At 42.9% G+C, this 23248-nt stretch overlaps 1 protein-coding gene and 1 long non-coding RNA gene across 3 annotated transcripts in view; one reads left to right on the top strand and one right to left on the bottom strand.

Moving 5' to 3' along the window:
* The window catches only part of LOC138738985 (glypican-6-like), a 699276-nt gene that overhangs the window by 620538 nt on the left and 55490 nt on the right, over window positions 1-23248 (top strand). For both annotated transcript variants that reach the window (XM_069890288.1, XM_069890289.1), the window contains one exon: window positions 18815-18958. In XM_069890288.1, coding sequence (XP_069746389.1) covers window positions 18815-18958 — 144 coding nt within the window. The remainder of the gene's footprint in view (window positions 1-18814; window positions 18959-23248) is intronic.
* LOC138738986 (uncharacterized) lies at window positions 364-23006 on the bottom strand. Its single transcript, XR_011341926.1, has 2 exons — window positions 22921-23006; window positions 364-2228 (listed from the first exon to the last, which is right to left on the bottom strand). It is a non-coding gene; the product is annotated as an uncharacterized lncRNA (long non-coding RNA).

Below are 23248 nucleotides of genomic sequence, written 5' to 3'. Positions count from 1 at the left end.
TTTTCCAATTTCTGTTAATGCCGACACCCAGTCTCTCTTTTTTTCCCCTCATCTCAATGAGTTCCCTGCACAAAAAGTTGACTAACCCCATTTTGATTCATGGATACTGGTCAGACAGCTTAGACTCTCCTGCACCTCTTTAAACCTATTGCAATCTTTCTTGCAGTTTTGACATTTCTAAGTTTCTGTCATCTGCAAAACTTGGATTTTATTTCTGGAAAATTCAAGTATAATCATAATATGTATAAAATTTGGACAGACCCATTTTAAAGTTTCTTCCATTCTGGGGAATAACCCAGTTTCCATCAATTAGCCTCTGTAGAGGCTCACCGGATGTCAGAAATAAAACTTCTCACACATGAGTCTCTTTAAAACTGATGACACGACAAGCTTTATTTACAAGTCTGCAGAGTTGGACTTAACTGGCTTCTCACCAGTTAAGCCCCGATACATACAGTGCATTGATTTTTATACCTTTATTATTTGCCCTTCCCCTTCTTATTAATACTGTTTTAATTGGTTAGTATTACAAAAACATTCTAAGTATAACTGCATTATTAATTATCACGTTCGTTACGTACGCTGTGAACTCTACATTCACTGAATTCTGTTTCTCACACTTCTTATCAATCCTTTGTCTCCTGCATGTCTCTCACTATGACCATGAAAAGATAGGTTTAAAAAAACATATTCAGCAGCTCCTTCTGTCCTTGACTGCTAGTAAACTCTCTGTCCATTCTGGCTTCCCTGTTTATGATTAATCATCACATTTTAACTTAAGTCTTTTTAACCTAAATTCTCTATATCACAATCCACCCCTTTCTCTCTTTAAAATGTGTTGAATATATGTATAGATATGAATGGGGATTCTAAGCTAGGGAAGAGAAATGTCTTATGATACATTAATCTCACGCTGAAATAAAAGTCTTACAGGGTCTCCCATCCCCCCTGGTTGCATAGCTTGTTCGACCATGGAGATCACCAGGCTGCGTAGACAGGGAATAATACAGGGCAAAATAAGTAGGAGGAATAAAATACCTCCGATGACCCACAAGAAGGTACGCCACCAGGTTCCTCCAAACCATTTGTCCATCCAATTAAATTGTGGGAAAGGATGCCAGGTTTGAACCGGTACATGGGACAATGTACGAATATTATCAGCGATTTTACGAATGGCTTTTCCATTATCATCAATCTGTAAGCAGCAGTTAGTGAAATTAAGTTTACCCCTACTGGGTATTTGCCGGCTCGTGAGAGACAATAAAAACCAGAGGGGACGTTAGAGAGAGACCAGGTTTCTCTTGATCTCGTTCGGTTAGTTGTCCAAATGCGGGAAATCATGGTCAATGAATTGAGAGGTTCTCCCCACCAAGGCCATTGTTCTGACATCCGTGGACCCCCGCAGACCCAACAATTAGTTACATTAAAAGTTCCTGCAATTTTAGTTGCCAGATCTACAAAAAGGTTATCTCCCCCAATTGCATTACTGAAACTTACATGGTTATTTGGATGGACTCGAACTAAGTCCGGCTGTCTTAAAGGGACAGGCAATTTCAAGTGTGGAGTGTAACTTTTCATTGGAACAGTACGTTGGTGTATGCAAAACCAGAGTCCATCAGGGCATGGTGGGCTTGAGTCACCTTTCCAACCGTTAAGAGGGAAAGGAGTGGTATTAGGAATCTGTATATAATGACCCATATTATTTCCTTCTTTTTCCACACAAGGGGTATATGGATGTTGGGTGGTATTTTCTGCCCAACATTTCTCAGGAACTGAGGTATGGGAAATGAAATTACCTTCCTTTCTTCCCCAAATGTGGTCCTGAAACAGGACCACTGTATCTCTGCATTTCTTACATTTCACACCTGATAAAGACATAGGCAAACTAAGAAAAATCAAAGAACATAACAATAACATTGTGAATTAAGTCTTTTTGCGAAATCGTAAGGTAAGAGGTTTTTCTCCAGGAATACAAGTCCAATCTGAGTTCGTATCAGGGTCCTGTGGCGCCTCTACAGGTCCCTTAAATCTGGATGCGTGTGTCCACCCCTTCTCTCTTGTTCGTGCTGCAGCTTCTGTAGTTAAGAGAACTTGGTATGGACCTTCCCACTGGGGCTGGAGTTTTTCAGTCTTCCAGGTCTTGATAAGAATCCAGTCTCCTGGTTCCACTTTGTGTAAAGAAAAGTCTAGAGGCGGTGTTTGTGCCAATAGTCCTCTCTTTCGTAAATCTGTAAGAGAGCGTGACAGTGCCTGTAAATAGTTCCTAACAAATATATCCCCTTCCCCCAAGGTGGGACACCCCTCAACTGTACTCCAGAAGGGAAGCCCAAACATCATTTCATAAGGGGACAGCCCTACATCTTTTCGTGGGGCAGTACGAATTCTCAATAAGGCTAGGGGCAGACACTTTATTCAAGGCATTTTAGTTTCCACCATTAACTTTGTCAATTGGATTTTTAGTGTTCCATTCATACGTTCGACCTTCCCTGAGCTTTGTGGATGCCAAGGGGTATGTAATTTCCAAGAGACCTGTAATGCATCACAAATCAATTGCTGGATTTTTGAAGAAAAATGTGGACCCCTGTCTGAGTCTATAGAATCCATTATACCATATCTGGGGATTATCTGCTCTAGGAGGAGGCGAGCTACTGTAGAGGCTGTAGTATTTATTGTTGGGAAGGCTTCTACCCATCGGGTAAAGTGATCTATTATCACCAACAGATATTTCCATCTTTGAACTTGAGGTAACTCTGTGAAGTCGATCTGGATACGTTGAAAAGGGCGTATGGCTAATGGTTGACCTTCCATGGTCCCTGTCCTCATTATCTTCTTATTAATTTTTGTGCATAGGTAACAATTTTGCACCTCTTGTTGGGCCAAGGTGTAGATTCCCTTACACACATATTCTCGAAGCACTGTGTCACATAAGGCTTGAGTGCCCCAGTGGCTCTGTTGATGCAAGTGTTTTAAAATGTTGCGAGTTATTTCTTTATTTAGAACAGTTCTTCCATCTGGTTTTTTCCATGTTCCATCAGGTAATTGGCTTGCGCCCAGCTGATCCATGTTCTTTTCTTCCTTAGCAGTGAAAATGGGAGCTGTCTTTATGCCTTGCCTTATTGGGATTAAAGTCAGCAAACGGACTTCTTGTTGCATGGCTGCTCTTTTGGCTTCTTCATCAGCCAGTCTGTTTCCAATTGCTGTCGGGTTATCTCCCCTTTGATGGCTTGGTATGTAGACCACTGCTATTTCTTGGGGTAATGTTAAGGCTTCTAAAGTCAGAGTAATCATCTGTTCGTGTGCCAATTCCTTTCCTCTTGATGTAATTAGACCACGCTCCTTCCAGATCTTACCAAAGGTATGCACTACCCCGTATGCGTATTTGGAATCTGTGTAAATCGTTCCAATTTTCTTTGCCAGTATTCTGAGGGCTCTCTGCAAGGCATATAGTTCACAGGATTGTGCTGACCAGCTTCCGGGTAGTCTCGTGGATTCTACTACTTTCCAAGTATTTCCTTCTATTATAGCATACCCATTTCTTCTCATTCCGTCAACACATCTGGCGGAGCCGTCAATGTAGAATTCATATCCTTCTCCCAGCGGAGTATCGCAAAGGTCTTCTCGGGTCTTGGTCTGAAGATCTGTCAACTCGACACAGTCATGCTCCACCTCTTTCTCTGTTTCACTGCCGTATAAAAACTGAGCTGGGTTGCAGCTATTAATTTTTGCAAACTGTAAATCTTCTCCAACCATTAAAATGGTTTCATACTTTAATATACGAGAATCAGTCAGCCATCGATGGGCAGTTTGTGTTAATAAAACACTCACAGAATGGGAGGTGTACACAGTCATCTTTCCTCCAAAAGTAAGTTTACGTGCTTCCTCTACCAACAGAGCAGCAGCCGCTACTCCCTGGATACACGTCGGCCATCCACGAGACACTGGGTCCATAATTTTGGAAAGGAAAGCCACTGGGTGTCGCTGACCACCTTTTTCCTGTGTTAAAACTCCCACAGCTGTTCCTTGGTTATGAGTGACAAATAGCTGGAAGGGCTGTTTTAAAGAGGGCAGAGTGAGCACTGGGGCTCGTGTTAGGCGATGTTTCAAGTCCTCGAACCATCCCTCCTCCTCCTGGGTCCATTTCAATGGATAGTCATTTTCATTTGTCAGTTTATCATACATAAACTTCACCAAAGCTGAGTAGTCCTCTATCCATAACCTACAGTATCCTAAGAGTCCCAGGAATTGTCTTATTTCCTTCTTATTACGGGGTAAAGGCATTCTAGTGATTCCCGCAATTCGTTCAGGGGTAATTCGTTTCTGTCCTTTACTTATCTGGTGTCCCAGATATATCACAGTTTTCTCAACAAACTGTAACTTGTTTCTGGACACCCGTAGACCCTTTTTCCCCAGATAATTCAAGAGTCTAATGGTCTCTCTCCTCATTTCTTGTTCCTTGGGTCCTGATAATAGTAAATCATCCACATACTGCATTAGTTGGGAATCATCAGATTGTGGATAGTCCATCAGGATTTGTTCTAGCATTTGTCCAAACAGGTTTGGAGATTCAGTGAACCCTTGGGGCAATACAGTCCACCGAAACTGTCTCCGTCTACCTGTCCATGGATTTTCCCATTCAAACGCAAACATATCTCTACTTTCCTCTTCTAACGGACAAGTCCAGAAGGCATCCTTCAAGTCGATAACACTAAACCACTCATGGTCTGGGGGAATCCGACTCATAATAGTATAGGGATTAGGCACCACTGGGTGGCGGGTCTGAACAATAGCATTCAAACTTCTTAGATCCTGAACTAGGCGATAGGATCCATCTGACTTTTTTACTGGGAGTATAGGGGTGTTATAAGGTGACATGCATTCTTCTAATAGTCCGTCTCGTATTAAAGTCTCAATTACCGGCTGTAGCCCTTTTCTCCCTTCCAAAGAAATAGGATACTGACGTTTCCTTACCGGCTGATGACCTGGTATTAATGTGACATGTAAAGGTGGGATGTCCAGACCTCCTCGATTTCCCTCCTTATACCAGACTCTCTCGTCAATCTGCCGTTCATCCTCTTCCTTTAAAGCGCAGAGGTGGACTCGCACTTCTCCGTCCACAGAGAGAGCACCCAAACCTAGGAGAGCCTGTAAGTCCCTTCCTAGGAGGTTAAATCCAGCCGAAGGTAATAACAAGAGGTCTTGTACCTCTTCTCTTTCTTCCAGTTTCACTGTTACTTGGGGAATTATTGATACCATTCTGGGAGCTCCTTCTATCCCAGAAATTGTCAAATTACTTTTTATAGGCTCAGTTCCGATTGGCACAGTTATTACACTACTTCGTTCCGCTCCTGTGTCCACCATAAACACCACCTCTTCTCCCTTGGGACCAATGTTTAGTTTTACCAGGGGTTCCCTCTTATATTTGGTCCCTAACATTTGGAACCCCTGACACCCCTAATCTTCTTCCATAAGTTCGAGGGCACGCAATTCCCTCTTGTATCGGGGGCATTCCCTCTTAAAGTGTCCTTCCTCATTGCAGTAATAGCATTTAACAAATCTCCGGGGTCTTCCCTCTCTTGGATATTTTGGATTGTTTAGAGGAAGGTTTTGTTTTCTTTCCCCTCTGGATTCAGCATTCATCTGTCGGATAGTCTGTACCATAACCTTTGTCGCCTTCTTTTGATCTTCTTCTTCTCTCTGCACATATACTTTTTGTGCCTTTTTTAACAGTTCACTTAGGGGTTTTTCACTCCAGTCCTCCTCCTTTTCTAGTTTCTTTCTAATGTCTTGCCATGATTTGGAAACAAATTCAATTCGAATAAGCTGTTCACCCATTGGTGTACTAGGGTCCACACCAGCATACTGTTGGACATTCTTTCTCACCCTCTCCAAAAAATCAGTAGGGGACTCGTCTTTCCCCTGGTGGTTCCCAAATGCCTTGGTAAAATTGTGACCCTTTGGCACAGCCTCCCGTATCCCTTTAATTGTCCACTCTCTATATTGTCTCATACTTGCCAATCCCTCGGGTGTTCGTTTGTCCCACCTGGGTTCATTTAAGGGATATTTTTGTTCATGGGGTCTAGGGTCCCCAGGTTGTTCATATTCCCACATGAGGAGGGCAGCCCGTCGAATCATCTGCCTCTCCTGGGGTGAAAATAATGTTCCCATTATTGCCTGCATCTCTTCCCACGTATATGTGTTTGGTCCCAAGAATTGGTCAAGCTGTTCAGCCAGTCCTATAGGATCTTCCAATAACTTTTTCATTTCTTTCTTAAATCCCCGCACCTCTGTACTAGTTAGGGGAACATTCACATATCCCGTTCCCCCTCCCGGTCCTCCCATAGGAACTTCTCTCAGGGGATTTAGGTTTATTGAAAACTTTGATGGTCCTGGACCAGTCTGGGATCTTGTCCAGGGTCGGTTTACCGGTGGAAGTTTAGGGTCCGACTCCCTTAATTCATCCTTTTTATCCCGGCCCCCTTCGGGGCAATCAGATTCATCACCTTTCCCCTCCGGTAATAAGCTTTCCTCAGGCGCAGTAGGCACCGGGGGAATATAAGGAGGGGGAAGGTTGTCCAGAGGTTCCCATTTCTTTTCTTCTGCCACTCTCAATTTAAAACATTCTGTTAAGGATCCTGGCCAGGGAACCCAACAAAATGCATATGCTGACTCTTCTTGATTCACCTTTGGTCTCGAATTTACATATATGTTTAATGCTTGTCTAACCCAATCCTCATCAGATCCAAATTTCGGCCACCAGACCGAGGAACCTTTAATAGGTTGTTTTGACCAAAGGAGACAATATTGGACCATCTTTTTCTTGTTTTTGTCCCGATATCTTTTACTATCCCAATTTTCAAACATTCTCCCCAAAGGGCTGTCAAGGGGTACTCCCAGGAATTGTCCTGAATTTTCAGACGAGCCCTTAGATTTTGATCCTCCCATTTTCCCACCTAGATCTGTTTATCGTTGCTGAGGACCCTCTCGCTCTGGACCCTACTCCCTTCCTCTCAGACGCCTCGTCGGAGGTGCTGTCCCTCCTTCGGTTACCGCTGAGGTTTTCCTGGGGTTGACCCCTCTCTTCTCAGCACTTCGTCGGAGGTGCTGTCCCTCCTTCGGTTACCGCCGAGGTTTCCCTGGGGTCTATCCTAGAGTCCCGCGACAGGGTTCTCACACAACGACAAAAGATCTATACTTAATCTATTCCGTTAGGTTTTTATCCAAACAGGTGTATCCCGTTACACCTGTTACCCAATCCCCACACCACAATCGTAAGTCGTCACTTACCGGTGTCTTCCCGGGGATTGAACCGTCACCCTTCTCCTCTCCGTCTTGTCGTGTCACCCTGTCCGGATACCACTCGCTCAAGCCGCCCGAAGCGACGAGCAAGGGACTAGGAGCCGCTGAACTCAGCGGGGTGCACCGCCTCCGATGTCCCTCTTCTCGCCTCCCCTCACGGCCGGAGTGTAGATCCCGGACGAGCCCCCATTTGTCAGAAATAAAACTTCTCACACATGAGTCTCTTTAAAACTGATGACACGACAAGCTTTATTTACAAGTCTGCAGAGTTGGACTTAACTGGCTTCTCACCAGTTAAGCCCCGATACATACAGTGCATTGATTTTTATACCTTTATTATTTGCCCTTCCCCTTCTTATTAATACTGTTTTAATTGGTTAGTATTACAAAAACATTCTAAGTATAACTGCATTATTAATTATCACGTTCGTTACGTACGCTGTGAACTCTACATTCACTGAATTCTGTTTCTCACACTTCTTATCAATCCTTTGTCTCCTGCATGTCTCTCACTATGACCATGAAAAGATAGGTTTAAAAAAACATATTCAGCAGCTCCTTCTGTCCTTGACTGCTAGTAAACTCTCTGTCCATTCTGGCTTCCCTGTTTATGATTAATCATCACATTTTAACTTAAGTCTTTTTAACCTAAATTCTCTATATCACACCGGAGGCTTACCATAAATATTCGTGTATAATACGTATAATGCAATCGCCCATTTTTTAGGGGAAAAAGGTAGAATAATATGACCCCCACTCCCCTCACCTGCCTGAGTCGCACTGCCGTCTCTCTGGCCTTTCGCCTGCACGCCCGAGTCGTGCTGCCAACGACCGCTCGCCCACCCGGCCACCCGAGTCACACTACCGACTACCACTCGCCCGCCCGAGTCACGCTGCCGACTACCGCTCACCCGCCCGCCTGAGTCATGCTGTGAGTTGCAGAAATTTTTTTAAAAATTACTCTCATGTATAATGCGACCCCCCCCCCCCCATTTTTGAGGGGAAAAAGGGAAACATTATTGCATTATACTCGAATATTTATGGTAATCGAACCGGTTTGGGAAATTGCAAGTGACATCATGATGTCACAATGTGATGACGTCATTGGGAACGTGCGTGGTTTTAAAAATCTGTACGTGACTGTTTTAGTAAAATGACTTTTACTGAACTTCAACTCAACTACGTCTGATCATTTTCTCATTCTTCATTTCGCACTATGACACAGTTGCTACATTAAGACCAGCAGCCGGGGAGTTGTTTTATTGCCTAGCAAGATGGAAGCTATCCTCATATACACAAGGCCTGATACCATCAAAGGACTCCAGGAATTTTTGGAGTTGGTCAATTTCTATCGTCGCTTTCTACCCTCTGAACCTCATATTATGAAACCCCTCTTCGACCTCATGTCCCGTGATGACAAAGGAGACGACGGTAGCATCCAGCAGAGCAAAGACACCCTAATGAAGGCAACATTGCTGGTCCATCCACAAACAGATGCACCAACTACTTTGACAATAGACGCGTCCGACGCGGCAGTAGGTGGGGTCTTGGAACAGTACACCAATAAACAATGGAAGCCTCTAATATTTTGTTAGTAGGCATCTCTTCCCTCCAGAAACAAAATACAGCACACTCGTTTGGGAACTGCTGGCGCTGTACCTAGCGGTCAGACACTTGTGCTATTTTTTGGGAGGAAAGGACTTCACGGTGTTTACTGACCACAAACCATTAACGCTCACCTTCACGAAGACATCAGATCCCTGGTCAGCCTGCCAGCAACACCACCTATCTTACATATCCGAGTTTTCAACCAGAATTAAACATATCTCCAGTAAGAGTAATGTGGTGGCTAATACGCTGTCCCACTCCTCTATTCACGCAGTACGTGCCCTCTCTGCCAAAGCTCAGTGCCAGGATGACAAATCCCCAGCTTATAGAACTGCTGTCACAAGTATCCAACTCAAGGATATAGCCTTTGAGCCACAAGGTTCCACTCTCCTGTATGATGTTTCCACAGGTCAGCCTTGCCCTATCTTCTCTGCTGCGTGGAGACGTTGCATTTTCGATGCCATTCACAGAATGTCCCACCCAAGCAACAGTTCACCTGATAACCGACAAGTTTGTATGGCATGGACTCAAAAAACAGGTCAAGTACTGGGCAAAGACTTGCATGGACTGCAAAAGCGCAAAGGCATGTGAAGGCATTGCTTCAGCCTTTCCAGTCACCGCAGTGCAGATTCGACCACGTACATATCGACATTGTCAACCCGCTTCTGGTGTCACGAGGTACTTGTTAATGGTCAGTGACAAATTCATTAGGAGGCTGGAGGTGGTTTCTATGATGGACTCTCCAACTGATTCATTCACCAGAGCTTTTATTTTTGCCTGGGTATCTCAGTTTGGCCTACCACACACATCACCTCTGACAGAGGCTCACAGTTTATCTCTGCACTCTGGGACATTTTGTCATGACTGCTGGGAATGCAGCCCCACCACACGGCAGCCTACCACTTGCAGTCGAATGGCCTGATGGAGCAGTTCCATAGGCACATACTGATGTCCCGTCTCCAGGGACCTGATTGGTTGGACGAGCTATCCTGGATCCTCCTGGGTATAAGAACAACACCCAAGGAGGATCTCAACTATTCATTGGCAGAGTTGGCTTATGGAGCCTCGTTTATTGTACCCGGGGAGTTTGTGCCCGCAGCATGCGGACAGGAGGTGCCACCAACTGAAGTCTCAGGCAGACTGAGGGAGTGGCTTGGAGAATTGGCTCCAGTTCCCACGTAAAGGCATGGAACAATAACACCCTTCAACCCAAAGGAACTCCGAGACTGTGAGTTTGTGTTTGTACGTAGAGGAGCACACAGACCACCCTTACAGAGGCCATATGAGGGCCTCTTCAGAGTGCTACGAAACGTTCATACAACTTGTGTACTGGACATTGGGGACATCTAGAGATATTTACGATTGACTAACTAAAGCCCGCTCATTTCGATTTTGATCAGCCCTTGCCATGGCCCCCGATATGAAGGCGCGGACAACTGCTTAAGAGTGTTGGATAGTAATGGCACCAGAGGTTTAGCCTCCTATTGTCGGTCCTGGTGGGGAAGGACATATAGCGGCTCACTGAATGTTTATTCCAATTGGATCTTAAGGTTCCAAGTGACGTCATTACATCACAATGCGATGACGTCATTTGGAACGCGTGGGGTTTTAAAAAGCTGCGTGTGACTGTTTAAGTAAATGATTTTTACTGAATCTGGTGGTGTGAGTCTTGTGGCACCAAAACCTCTTTTCTGATGGCAGCAGTGAGAACAGAGTGCATGCTGGGTGGTGTTGATCTTTGATGATTGCTGCTGCTCTCTGACGGCAACGTTCCCAGTAGATGTTCTTGATTGTGGGGAGGGTTTTGCCTGTGATGTCCTGGGCTGTGTCCACTACCTTTTGCAAACTTTTATGCTCAGGGGTATTGGTTTTCCAATACCAGACAATGATGCAGCTGATCATCACACTTTCCACCACACTTCTGTAGAAATTTTCCAGGGTTTCTGGTGTCATACCAAACCTCTGCAAACTCCTGAGGAAGTAGAGGTGCTGACATGCTTTCTTCACGATGCCATTAGTATGTTAGGTCTAGGAAAGATAGTGACTCCCAAGAACCTAAATTTGCTCACCCTCTCCACCTCTGATCCCCCAATGATCACTCTTCCTGAAGTCAACAATCAGCTCCTTGGTTTTGGTGACATTGAATGTGAGGTTGTTTTTGGTGCAACATTCAGCCATGTTTTCAATCTCCATCCTGTTTGCTGACTCATCCCCTTCCTTTATACAACCCATTACCATGGTATCATCGGCAAATTTGCAGATGGTGTTGTGACAGATATATTATATTTTATTATTGTATACAGATATGCTTTAAAGGAGCTAGAATGTGTGGGTAGTGCAGGTCACTTAACAAACAAACCATTCACAAAACAGATCTCATTAGGGTTAGGGTGCAGGTGCCGAGACAAAGAGACTATTTTGCTAAGGAACTTCAAAAGCAGGTGTACGTGGATTATTGTTCTGAAAGCAATAGTTGAACAGGCTCAGAAGATTGGGTCTGGTGCCACAATCTGTCTGGTTGCAGTTTGCTGTTCTAAGAGGGTCATGTGGTTTTGCAAGCAGAGAGAGAACAAAGACAAAACAGGTTTTCTCTAAGAGAGAGAGATAGAATTCAGTTTGAAATTTTAGAAGCTGACAGCTTGTTGAAACCCCATTTTGAAGTTTGGTTGTGAGTTCTGAGTTCAGCCTGTTGAAAACCTTTGTGGGTCATACAAGAGGAAATGGCTGGCTAGAGTGTTTCACCTGAAATAAGGGAAACAAGAGGAACTCTGGTGACGTGCAGAAGAGGTTATCATTTGGAAAACCCTGATGGAGCTAGATTCTTCGGCAAGACACTGAAGTGACTGATGGAAGTAAATCAGTTTGTGTGTGTTCAACAAGCAACAACTTTCTGTCTAAAACCAACAAGAACCTTCCTTAGTGATTACCATTTAAGCACCAGAGCTTGATGAAAATTTATAAATGTTAAATTCTGTGCACAGTATAAGATTTGACTGATACCGGTGAACTTGGAGGAGTGAGAAGTGAGATTGGACTGTGAATCAAAAAACTTTTCTGAACTTGTACACATTATATACATGTGTGCTTAGAATTAGAAGGAGGTTCAGTTAGATTAAGTTAATAGTAATAAGTTATAGTTTGATCCTGCTTTTATATTTAAAGAAAATAAAAAGGACTTTTGTGTAAGTAACCATTTATCTTGGTGAATTTCTATTGCTGCTGGGTTTTGGGATCCTCTGGGCCCTTAACAATGCTGTTGTTGTATTGAGCCACACAATCATAGGTGGAAAGTGATTAGAACAGGAGGCTAAGAATGCAGACCTGTGGTGCTCCGGTACTGTTGGAGATTGTGGAGGAAATCTCTAAATTCACTGCTTAAAGAGCACAATTTATAGTGTAGGATTACAATGAAAAGGAAGATCAATTAGCACCATGCAAGGGCAGTGTACTAGAAATGTTGTGGGTTCATTCAGGAGCCTGGCCGTGCAAAGTCATTGACTTTAAGCCTGTAGATGTACACTTTCTGTTCCTAAGCCTTCTGCTCACTGGGAGTAGAGAGAAGGGAGTGGGCCCAGGATGTGTGTGTTCCTTCAGTGTGTTGGCCTGCTTTTCTGCAGGAGTGGGAGATGCAGATGGGAGTCCATGGAGGGGATGCAAATTGAAGGCTCTGAGCTACATTCACCACCTTCTGTAGCCTCTTCAATCTTGAGCAGAGCATCTCCCATCTAGTCTACATTCAACGGTGCATCTGTAGAAGCTGTTGTGGAACAGGGAGCATATGACAAACTGAACTGCACTCACTACTTTCTGAATGACTGCTGATTCTGTCACTAATTGTAATTTCTAAAATTCTTGACCCCTTCCTTTCATACCCAGCCCAAACACAAATTCCAAAGTGGTTTGGATTTACTAAAGACAGTTTTTCAACAAGTTTTACAATTCTCCAGTTGTCATATCTGCCTAGGACCAAGACTAATTCAGATTACACACAGACTTACCTCAGGAATGTCAAGTGCATCCTATCTAGATTGGCCTGACCTTTCCACTTTCGTGTAGCTCCTATTCAATTCGAGCTGCACCTGAACAACTGTCACCATTATGATGACCACTGGCACATCTCTGGGTTGTGTGCTCAGCCTGCTCCAGTTCACATTGCTGACCTACGAAGGCATCACCAGATCCAGTTTCAACATTGTCATCAAGTTTGCAGAAGACACAACAGTAGTTGGCCTCATCAGCAACAATGATTCTACAGATTCAACAACATTCTACAGAGCAGAGGTGGAAAATCTCATGAAATAGTGCGAGAGTGACAACTTGAGTCTCAACATGGTCATGATGGAGATGATCATGAACTTCTGCAGGACATCAACAACTCTGTCCTTGGAGTTCACTTAACGAGTGACCTTTTGTGAACACTCAACATCTCCTCACTTGTCCAGAGGCACAACAGTGACTGCACATCCTGAGGAGACTGAAGTGGGCAAGGCTACTAGCCACTATTATGTTAACCTTCTATAGGAGCTCTATCGTGAGCTCCAGCTATATCATAATGTAGTAAGGTTGCTGTAGAAAAATGGATCAGATGCCAATCAGCAGGACCATAGAACATTACAACACAGTACAGGCTCTTTGGCAACATATATATTCCTACCCCTCAAAAAATACTAATCCCTTCCTACCTCATAACCCTCTATTTAGTTTCATCCATGTGCCTGTCAAAGAGTCTCTTAAATACCACTAATGCTTTAGAGTCCACCACCATCTCTGGCAATGCATTCCAGGCATTCACAACTCCTTGTATAAATTTTAAAAAAACTTGTCCCTGATGTCTTTCCTAAATTTACTCCCTTCACTTTGTAGAGATGCCCTCTAGTGTTTGCTGACTTAGCCCTGAGAAATACGTGCTGGTTGTCCATCCTATCTATGCCTCTCAGAATTTTGTAGATCTCTATCGTCTCCTCTCATCCTTCTACGCTCCAAAGAGAAAAGTCTCAGCTCTGCTCACCTTCCTTCGTAAGACATTTTCCAATCCAGGCAACATCCAGGTAATTCTCCTCTGCACCCTCTCCATCCTATAATGAGATGACCAGAATGGGTCACAATACTCTAAGTGGGGCCTCACCAAAGATTTGTAGAGTTGTTACATGACATGTCTACTCCTGAACTCAATACCCCTATAAATGAAGCCCAGCATCCCATAGGCCTTCTTAACTATCTTATCAACCTGTGCAGCGACCTTGATGGATATATGGATTTGGACTGCAAAGTCCCTCTCTTAATCCACATTCTTAAGTAACTGACCATTAATCCTGTATTCAGCCTTCTGGTTTGTCCTTCCAAAATGCATCACCTCACACTAATCCGGATTAAAGTCCATCTGCCACTTTTCCACCCAATTCTGCATCCTGTCTATATCTTTTCGTAACCTTTGACAACCTTCAGCTCCATCCACAACTCCTCCAATCTTCATCTCATCTGCAAACTTACTGTCCTAGGTCATTTATAAAAATCACAAAAAACAGGGATCCCAGAAAAATTCCTGCTGAACTCCAATAATCACTGACCTCCAGGCTGAATTCTTTCTGTCGACTACTATTCTCTGCTTTCTACATGCAAGCCAATTTTTAATCCATACAGCTAAGGATGCCTCATGAGGATCTGAATGAGTATCTCATAGGGGAGCTTGTCAAATGCCTTACTAAAATCCATGTCGACCACATCTACCTCCCTACTTTATCAATTTCTTTTGTTACCTTCTCAAAATTCTCTATTAGACTTGCGAAGCACGGCCTTCCCTTCACAAAGCCATGCTGACTATCCTTGAGCAGACTGTACATCGCCAAATGTTCAAAAATCCTATCCTTAAGAATCCTTTCCAACAGTTTGCACAGACTCACTTGTCTATAATTCCCAGGAATCCCCCTATTCCCTTTTTTAAACAAGGGGACTATATTTGCCATTCTCCAATCCTCCGGCATCTCTCCTGTTGCCAAGGAGAACTCAAAGATGCGCCAGATATCTCTTCTCTCACTTCCCACAGTAGCCTGTGGTATATTGCCTGTAGCTCCGGGAACTTATCAATCTTTATGTTTTTAAGATAACCCAACACTTCCTCTTCCTTAATCTCCACATTGTCCAGCACACAAGCCTGTTCTACTTCCTACCTCACCCGGATCAAGGTCCTCTTCTCTTGTGAATACAGTAGCATTGAAGATCTCCCAATCTCCTCTGCCTCCAGGCACATGTTGCTTCCTTTCTCCTTAAGCGGCCCCACTTTCATTCTGTCATCTTTCTCGATTCTGTGAGTGGTGGTGCATGGCATTTCTTAGTTGGTGGAGCGATTTGTCTGTTTAATTCTGATACTCCCACATGCAAAATAGTTACACAACCTCGGAGTGGTCAGTGTTCAACTTCTTAGAGGTTGAGCAATAACAGGTTTGCGACAGGTTTGAATCAAATAGAGGTTTAAAGCAGACCAGACTGCCTGAATATTGGGACTATAAAGGGTGACAGAGAGGATCAATGGAGATTTATTCCACCTTATGGACGTGATCTACCAGGATGATTGTCTGAAGAGGGTGTGCAAAATTATTGAGGATCCCTTCCACTTGCACACAGCATCTTTCAGCTGCTCTAGTTGGGAAAGATACAGGAGCACCACTAGGCTGAGGAGCAATTTCTTCCCACAGATAGAATGTGGAATGACCAAAGGAACTGCTTACACTAACCACTTGAGGCTCTCATTATCACGGAAAATGTATTTATTTATTTATTTGTATTGATGAATACTGCATAGGTTCATGGCAGAGAATGGTTTCCTCGTTCCTTGCTGTGGCTTCCTCTCCCTCACACTGAACCTGATCAAGGAAATTCAGGAATGAATCAGCCCACTGAGCTGTGACAATCCCTGCCCCTTATTTATTATTTATTTTCCCAGTGTTAAAGTTTTGTTGTTGTTGGTTGAAGTTTGAATGAGTTGTCTTTTATATGTGAGGGGAAGACTTTAATTTGCATATAGATTGGACTAGCCAAATTAGTAAAAATACTGAGGAGGAGGAATTGCTTGAATGTTTACGGGACGGTTATCTAGACCAATATGTCGAGGAACCAACTCGGGAGCAGGCCATTTTAGATTGGGTATTATGCAATGATAAGGGGCTAATCAACAATCTTGTTGTACAAGGCCCTTTGGGTAGGAGCGATCACAATATGATCGAATTCTCACTCGACATGGAGAGTAATGAAATTAAAACCGAGACTAAGTTCCTGAATTGAAATAAAGGGAATTATGATGGTATGAGACGGGAGTTGAGTAAGATTGATTGGGTGGTATTTATGGGGGAGTTGACTGTGGATCGACAATAGAAAGCATTCACAGATCTAATGGAGAAATTGCAAAAATCAGTTATACCAGTTTGGCATAAAAATAAACCAAAAAAGGTGACTCAACCGTGGATAACAAGGGAAATTAGAGACAGCATTAGGTCCAAAGAGAGAGCATATCAACTGGCCAAAAAAAAGTACCACAACCGAAGACTGGGAGCAGTTCAAGATGCACCAAAGGAGGACAAAGGGATTAATCAAGAGAGCAAAAATAAATTACGAAAGTAAGCTTGCGGCAAATATAAAACCGACTGCAAAAGCTTTTATAAATATGTCAAGAGGAAAAGATTGGTGAAATCCAGAGTAGGTCCTTTGCAGTCGGAATCATGATATAATGGGGAATAAGGAAATGGCAGATCAATTAAATTCTTACTTTAGTTCTGTTTTTACAAGAGAGGATACAAATAACCTCCCAAAGATGTTGGGAAACATAGAGTCTAATGCAAGGGAGGAACTGAAAGGACATGGTCTTGGGGAAATTGATGGGATTGAAGGCAGATAAATCCCAAGGGCCTGATAATCTACATCCTAGGGTACTTAAGGAAGTGGCCATTCAGAAAGCAGATGCTTTAAGAATTATTTTCCAGAACTCGATAGACTCAGGATCAGTACCCATGGATTGGAGGGTAGCTAATGTTACCCCACTATTTAAAAAGTGGGATAGAGAAAAAGCGGGGAATTATAGGCCGGTGAGCCTTACATCAGTAGTGGGCAAAATGATGGAATCCATTATTAAGGATGTAATAGCGGAGCATATGACTAGCAGAGAAGGGATCGGACAGAGTCAACATGGATTTACAAAAGGTAAATCATGCTTCACAAATCTATTGGAATTCTTTGAGATGGTGACAGGTAAAATAGATGGGGAGAGCCAGTGGATGTGGTGTACCTGGACTTCCAAAAGGCCTTCGATAAGGTCCCGCATAAACGACTGGCTTACAAAATCAAGGCTCATGGGATTGGGGGCAAAGTATTGATGTGGATTGAGAACTGGCTGGCAGGTAGAAGACAGAGAGTTGGGATAAATGGCTCATTTTCTGAGTGGCAGGCCACAGTGGGGTGCCACAGGGATCTGTACTGGGACCCCAGCTGTTCACAATTTACATTAATGATCTGGATGAGGGGATTGGATGTAATATCTCCAAATTTGCAGATGACACTAAGCTAGGAGGGGTTGTGTGCACGGAAGAGGGGGTCAGGAAGCTCCAGTGTGATTTGGATAAATTGAGGGACTGGGCAGATACATGGCAAATGCACTACAATGTGGATAAATGTGAGGTTATCCACTTTGGTAATACAAAACGAAGGGCAGATTACTATTGAATGGCAATAGATTAAGAGATGGGGAAGTGCAGAGAGACCTAGGGGTACTTGTACAGCAGTCTCTGAAGGCGAGCATGCAGGTACAGCAGGCGGTTAAAAAGGCAAATGGTATGTTGGCCTTCATATCAAAAGGGTTTGAGTATAGGAACAAGGATACCTTACTGCAGCTGTACAGGGCCTTGGTGAGACCACACCATATTGTGTGCAGTTTTGGTCACCTGATCTAAGGAAGGATGTTCTTGCAATGGAGGGAGTGCAGAGGAGATTCACCAGGCTGATACCTGGAATGGCAGGAATGACTTATGAGGAAAGATTGCGCAAATTGGGATTGTACTCGCTAGAGTTTAGAAGATTGAGAGGGGATCTCATAGAGACATATAAAATTCTGGAAGGACTGGACAGAATGGATGCAGGTGGGATGTTTCCAATGATGAGAAAATACAGAACCCGGGGCCATGGTTTGAGGATAATAGGCAAACCATTTAGGACCGAGATGAGGAGGAATTTCTTTACCCAGAGGGTGGTGAATCTGTGGAATTCATTGCCACAGAGGGCAGTAGAGGCAGGTTCATTAAATATATTTAAGAGGGAATTGGATATATTTCTTCAGTTTCAGGGTATTAAAGGTTACGGAGAGAAGGCGGGGACGGGGTACTGAACTTTAAGATCAGCCATGATCTCGTTGAATGGCGGAGCAGGCTCGAAGGGTCGAATAACCTACTCCTGCTCCTATCTTCTATGTTTCTATGTAAGCAGTGGATTCGTGCCATTTGGAATGTGGATCAAGTGAAGCAAATGCCTTCTTTCATGCTGTAACTACCTGATTCTCTTTGCACATTACCTCTGAAAGAAGTATTTCCTCACCAAGACTGTATGGTTCTGAGTGTGCCCAGAACCCTTGGTAAAGAAAACACGATTTTCTAACATTGAGATGTGAAGTGAGTCTGACTAATTAATAACAGATGCAAGGGGTATATTGTCACAGTTTACAGGAATTAGAACTCAAAATGAACATTTTAGCCCTGAATTTGAAAGAACAACAAATTACTGTCTCAGTTTTTTCCAGGTGCATTCAAACCATGAAAGTAAAGTCATTTAATTTTCAAGAGATGTTAAATGGGAACAAAAGTAAGTCCCTGAGGCGGTGTTGGCAGAAATAAGATAAGCAGCTTCAAAAATTTTGATGCGTTCAATATTGCAGGTTTTTCAAGGATGTGGGCAGCCAAAACCAATGGCAGCTGGGCGTTTGACACGTTCCATCTCAGACAATTTGAACGTAAGATTCAGGCCCTACAGCCCAGAAGAACGGCCGACCACAGCAGCTGGCACAAGCTTGGACAGACTGGTAAGTGTTCACACATCTTTACAAACTTCTCTTCTTCACTGAACTATGTCCAAAGTAGCTCACATATAATTCATTTATCACCATGTCCATCCAAAAAAACAATTTTAAAAAGTGCAAGTGTGGAAACAACGTACAAAGTTTTACTGCTGCTCTCTTAGTATCAATTGGTCCCAGGTTGATTAGCCTTGCAGTTAGTGGGTGGGTTTCCTGCATGGGTTTCCTCCCTACTAACGACATATGACATTATTAGGTTAATTGGTGTAATGGGTGGCATGAACTCATGGGCTGGAAGATCCTGTTACCATTAAATTAAATTAAAATTAAATTTAAAAATTAAAAATAAAATTAACACAATGTAAAAGTTGGATCCAAGTGGACTGACACAATGAAGCTATATCTTGGTTTTCACTTGTTCCATATATAAGATCTCAGTGCAGTTGGTGGAGCTTCTGCTGAAAATGGTCTCACATGGTGTTCGTTGAAATCAAATTATGTAATGATATTTATCTGAGCCCTGTGTTATTGCAAATTGCTGCTCTTACCATGGTAGATCTCAGATGTAGTCATGTAAATGTTGGAACTTAAGAATTTCCTTCTCAAAACTAATGCTTCCTTTCACTTGAATGCATCCAATTTAAAGTGATACTACTGGGTTTGCAAATTCAGGCGCATAATATAGAGCATCTTTTGCACTGGCATTTCATTGAAAGTACAAAACAACTCCGATTATCCAAAATGGTCAATATTGGGCCTATGTCGGATAAACAGTATTTTCGGAGAATCAGTCATTTTTTTCAAAACAGCCCAGTAGCAACCATAAATCACTTGTAACAGTGTTTAAACAACAACAAACAAGGTAAAGTAACCACAAGGTAAACAACAAGACTTGTTTAATGCTTAAAATTATTAAGCATTCAAATAATGTTTAATAATCACAAAAAAAATGCTGGCTGCCCACAATCACTGACACCTCTCCACCAAGGCCCTGCTCCTGCCAGGGGCCAGAGGTAATGCCTCTTGTACATACAGCAATGACCATCTAAAAAGAGTAGAGCAACGCAGGTCAAGAGCCAGACCAAAGTTGGGGTATAAAGCACTCATTTATTTTGGGGATGCAAATGGGACAACAGAGTCAAAATGCTAAATAAACCTATAACTACACACACACACAATACGCAAGGGATTGTTACGAGCCCAGAGGACCCCAAAACTCAGCAGCAATTGATATTCACCAAGACAAATGGTTACTTAAACAAAAGTTGCTTTTAATTATCTTTAAACATGAAAACAGGATCAAACTTTAACTTATTCCATTAACTTAACTAACCTAACTTAACCCCCTTCTAATTCTAAGTGCACATGTATGTAATGTGTGAGTACGTTTAGAAAAGTTCTTTGATTCACATTCCAATCTCACTTCTCACTCCTCCAAGTTCACCGGTATCAGGCAAATCTTATACTGTGCACAGAACTTAACATTTATAAATTTTTATCAAGCTCTAGTGCTTAAATGGTAATCACTAAGGAAGGTTCTTGTTGTTTTTCAGAGAGAGATTTGTTGTTCCAGGACACAAACTGATCCCTTCTAATCAGCTACATCAGTGTCTTGCTGAAGAAACTTGCCCCATCAGGGTTTTCCAGATGATATCCTCTTTCTTTCAGATCACCACAGAGTTCCCTTTCGTTTCTCCTATTTCAAGTGAAACATTACGCAGCCAGTCCTCTCCTCTTGCATGGACCACAATGGCTTTGACCAGGCTGAACTAACCACTCACAATCCATCTTTAAAATGGGTTTTTTTCACAAGTCCTGCTCCAGTCCCAGCTGCTGCTGCTGAACTGAATTCTCTCTCTTTCTCTGAGAGAAAAACCTGTTTGAGTCTCTCTGCCTGCGGCTCTGATGAGTTATTTCATTTGTTGCTTTTCAAAACTACAATCCATTAGTGAAGTCCCTTTGCAAAGGCGCTTGGAGCCAGCCTGTCTAGCCTGAGCAGAGCTCCAGTATTTTAAATGAGATCTGCTTTGAAGTGTTTGTATGTGACCTACACTAAAATCTGCCACAATTTAGCTCCCAAATACATATCTATATACAATATAAAACACTACACAACATATTCTGTCACAGGATATCTATACACTTTGGATAATGAGGGAGAAACTGACAGAAACTAGGGAAATTACTTAAATATATACAATCAACAGTTAGAATCAAGGTGATACTACGTGCCCCAACATCTTGACCGGACTGGTCATGGCTCTAGTTACCTAACCTTGGGACTCACCCCAACCTAGTGTGAAAGGTGATACTTATGTGCCAGGAGGGGTCAAAAGAGGGAGAACAAAAGGGCACATGGTCCTTTATAGTTGTGCAGGCAGAACTGGGGGGGCCAATCATTCAGGGCAGGCTGGGCCCCATTGACTGCTGTGGCCAATGGCTTGAAGTCAAGTACAGGGGCTCAGCAGAGGTCAGCCGAGGTGATTCACCTGGGCTAATTGGGTGAAGGTCATGGCTGAGTCCAGGCAGGTTGTCTGGACTATAGCATCTGGTAATTTAGGTGAGCAATCAAGGGTCACCTTGATGGCTTGGGGTGAGTCTTGACCTTGATTGACATGCAATATGTCCTCTGAATAGGAGCGCAGCAGTGCCACCCGGTGGTGGCTGCAGCCTCTCCATTACAAACACCAAGAGATGTTCCCTGCCATCTTGGTTTGGACTCCTCAGACTAGCTCTTCATTATCACTGGGTCTAATCATGCATGCTCCAAACAATAGCACTGGTGGAATACCTTCACCAGAGGGATTGCAATGGATTCAAGAAGATGGCATGTCAGCACATTTTTGAGTGTTAGTAGAAATAAGCATTAAATGATTGTCTTGCCAGCATATGATTAAATACAAAAAAAAATGCCAAATTGGGTCACCATCAGAGATTTTAAAATAAGTGTTAGCATGCCCCACCTTGAAAAATATATTGAATCATGATCTGCATGTCCCTCTGGATGCTCTATTATATTATAACACAACTTCTGCCTCTGCTGAACAATACTCAGAAACGTTCAACAGCCATTAAAGGCATGGTCCCCATGGCAGACAGATAATTGACCACAGGAGAAGAGGGTCCTCACACTAATGTATTTTTCTGTCTTCTACCCAAAGTAACCTGCAACTTGTCAACCCCAAATGAATTTAATATCGCATGTATTTGAAGACCACAGCACATTTTGCTCATAGTAATTTTTGTGTGTGTGAATAATATGCCACATTCATTTCCTGGAAGAAAATCAAGTTTATGTGGCAAACGACTCAAGCATGTGTCGCATGACAATTAATGTCATGGGAAATCTTCAGATGTACTAAAATAGATTGTGACGGGCAGTTGACCACAAATAATAACAGATAAAATTTACTCCAAATAAAATCAACTTCAGATCATGATGGACTGAGATAAATCATTGCTGTGTGATTGAAATACTAAATAAGAAGAGTCCTATATTCATTGCCCCTCCATAAATCTTCATCCGCGAAGCCAAGCCAAAGAAAGAAGAAGACCAGAGTTCATTTAGATTGACTAGAATCATCCTTATTTTAATTCTGCCTTATTGTTCAGCTACTACCAATGTCATTCAATTAAACAGCTACAGGTGTGTATTCGTGGAGACACATAAGCGATGCTGGAATCCGGAGTGACTCAGTGGGTTAAGAAGCATCAGTGGGATAAACAGAATGGGTGATATTTTGGATTCCAGCACAAAACATAAACAATTCCATTTCAGGAATCTGCTTTCAGGAGATCATATTTAGCTTTGGGTTTCACATCATGTCATATCAGTCTGTCTGTCATATTCATTTACAGGATAGCACTATTGACTTCTACCAGAATAGAATGAAGCCTAAAAGGCCATTTAATGACAAGCCTCCATCTGGAGGCTGGCTACAAGAGCAGATCGAAAATTTAAAACCTACCTCTCAGACAACACCACTAAAAAGGCTGCTCCAGCTTCCCATTCATATCAAGAGATGACTTGTAGTGCCCTCCAAAGCTGATGGAGGGATGGCAACTGGTACTGTAGAATCGGAAGTCATAAATACACAGCAGAGCAGTGAATCCTTATGCAATTAATGCTGACTCACAACAGTGACACCATGTAAAGTTAGTGCACAACAGTGACACCCTATGTAGTTAATGCTGACTCATAAAAGTGACAATCTGCATAGTTAATGCTGACTCACAATAGTGACTCCCTGTGTAGTTCATGCTAACAACAGTGAAAGCCTGTGTAGTTAATGCAAA

This window comes from Narcine bancroftii, chromosome 7 (genome assembly GCF_036971445.1).
Source record: "Narcine bancroftii isolate sNarBan1 chromosome 7, sNarBan1.hap1, whole genome shotgun sequence".
NCBI lineage: Eukaryota > Metazoa > Chordata > Chondrichthyes > Torpediniformes > Narcinidae > Narcine > Narcine bancroftii.
This window is presented reverse-complemented; position numbering and strand designations above follow the sequence as displayed.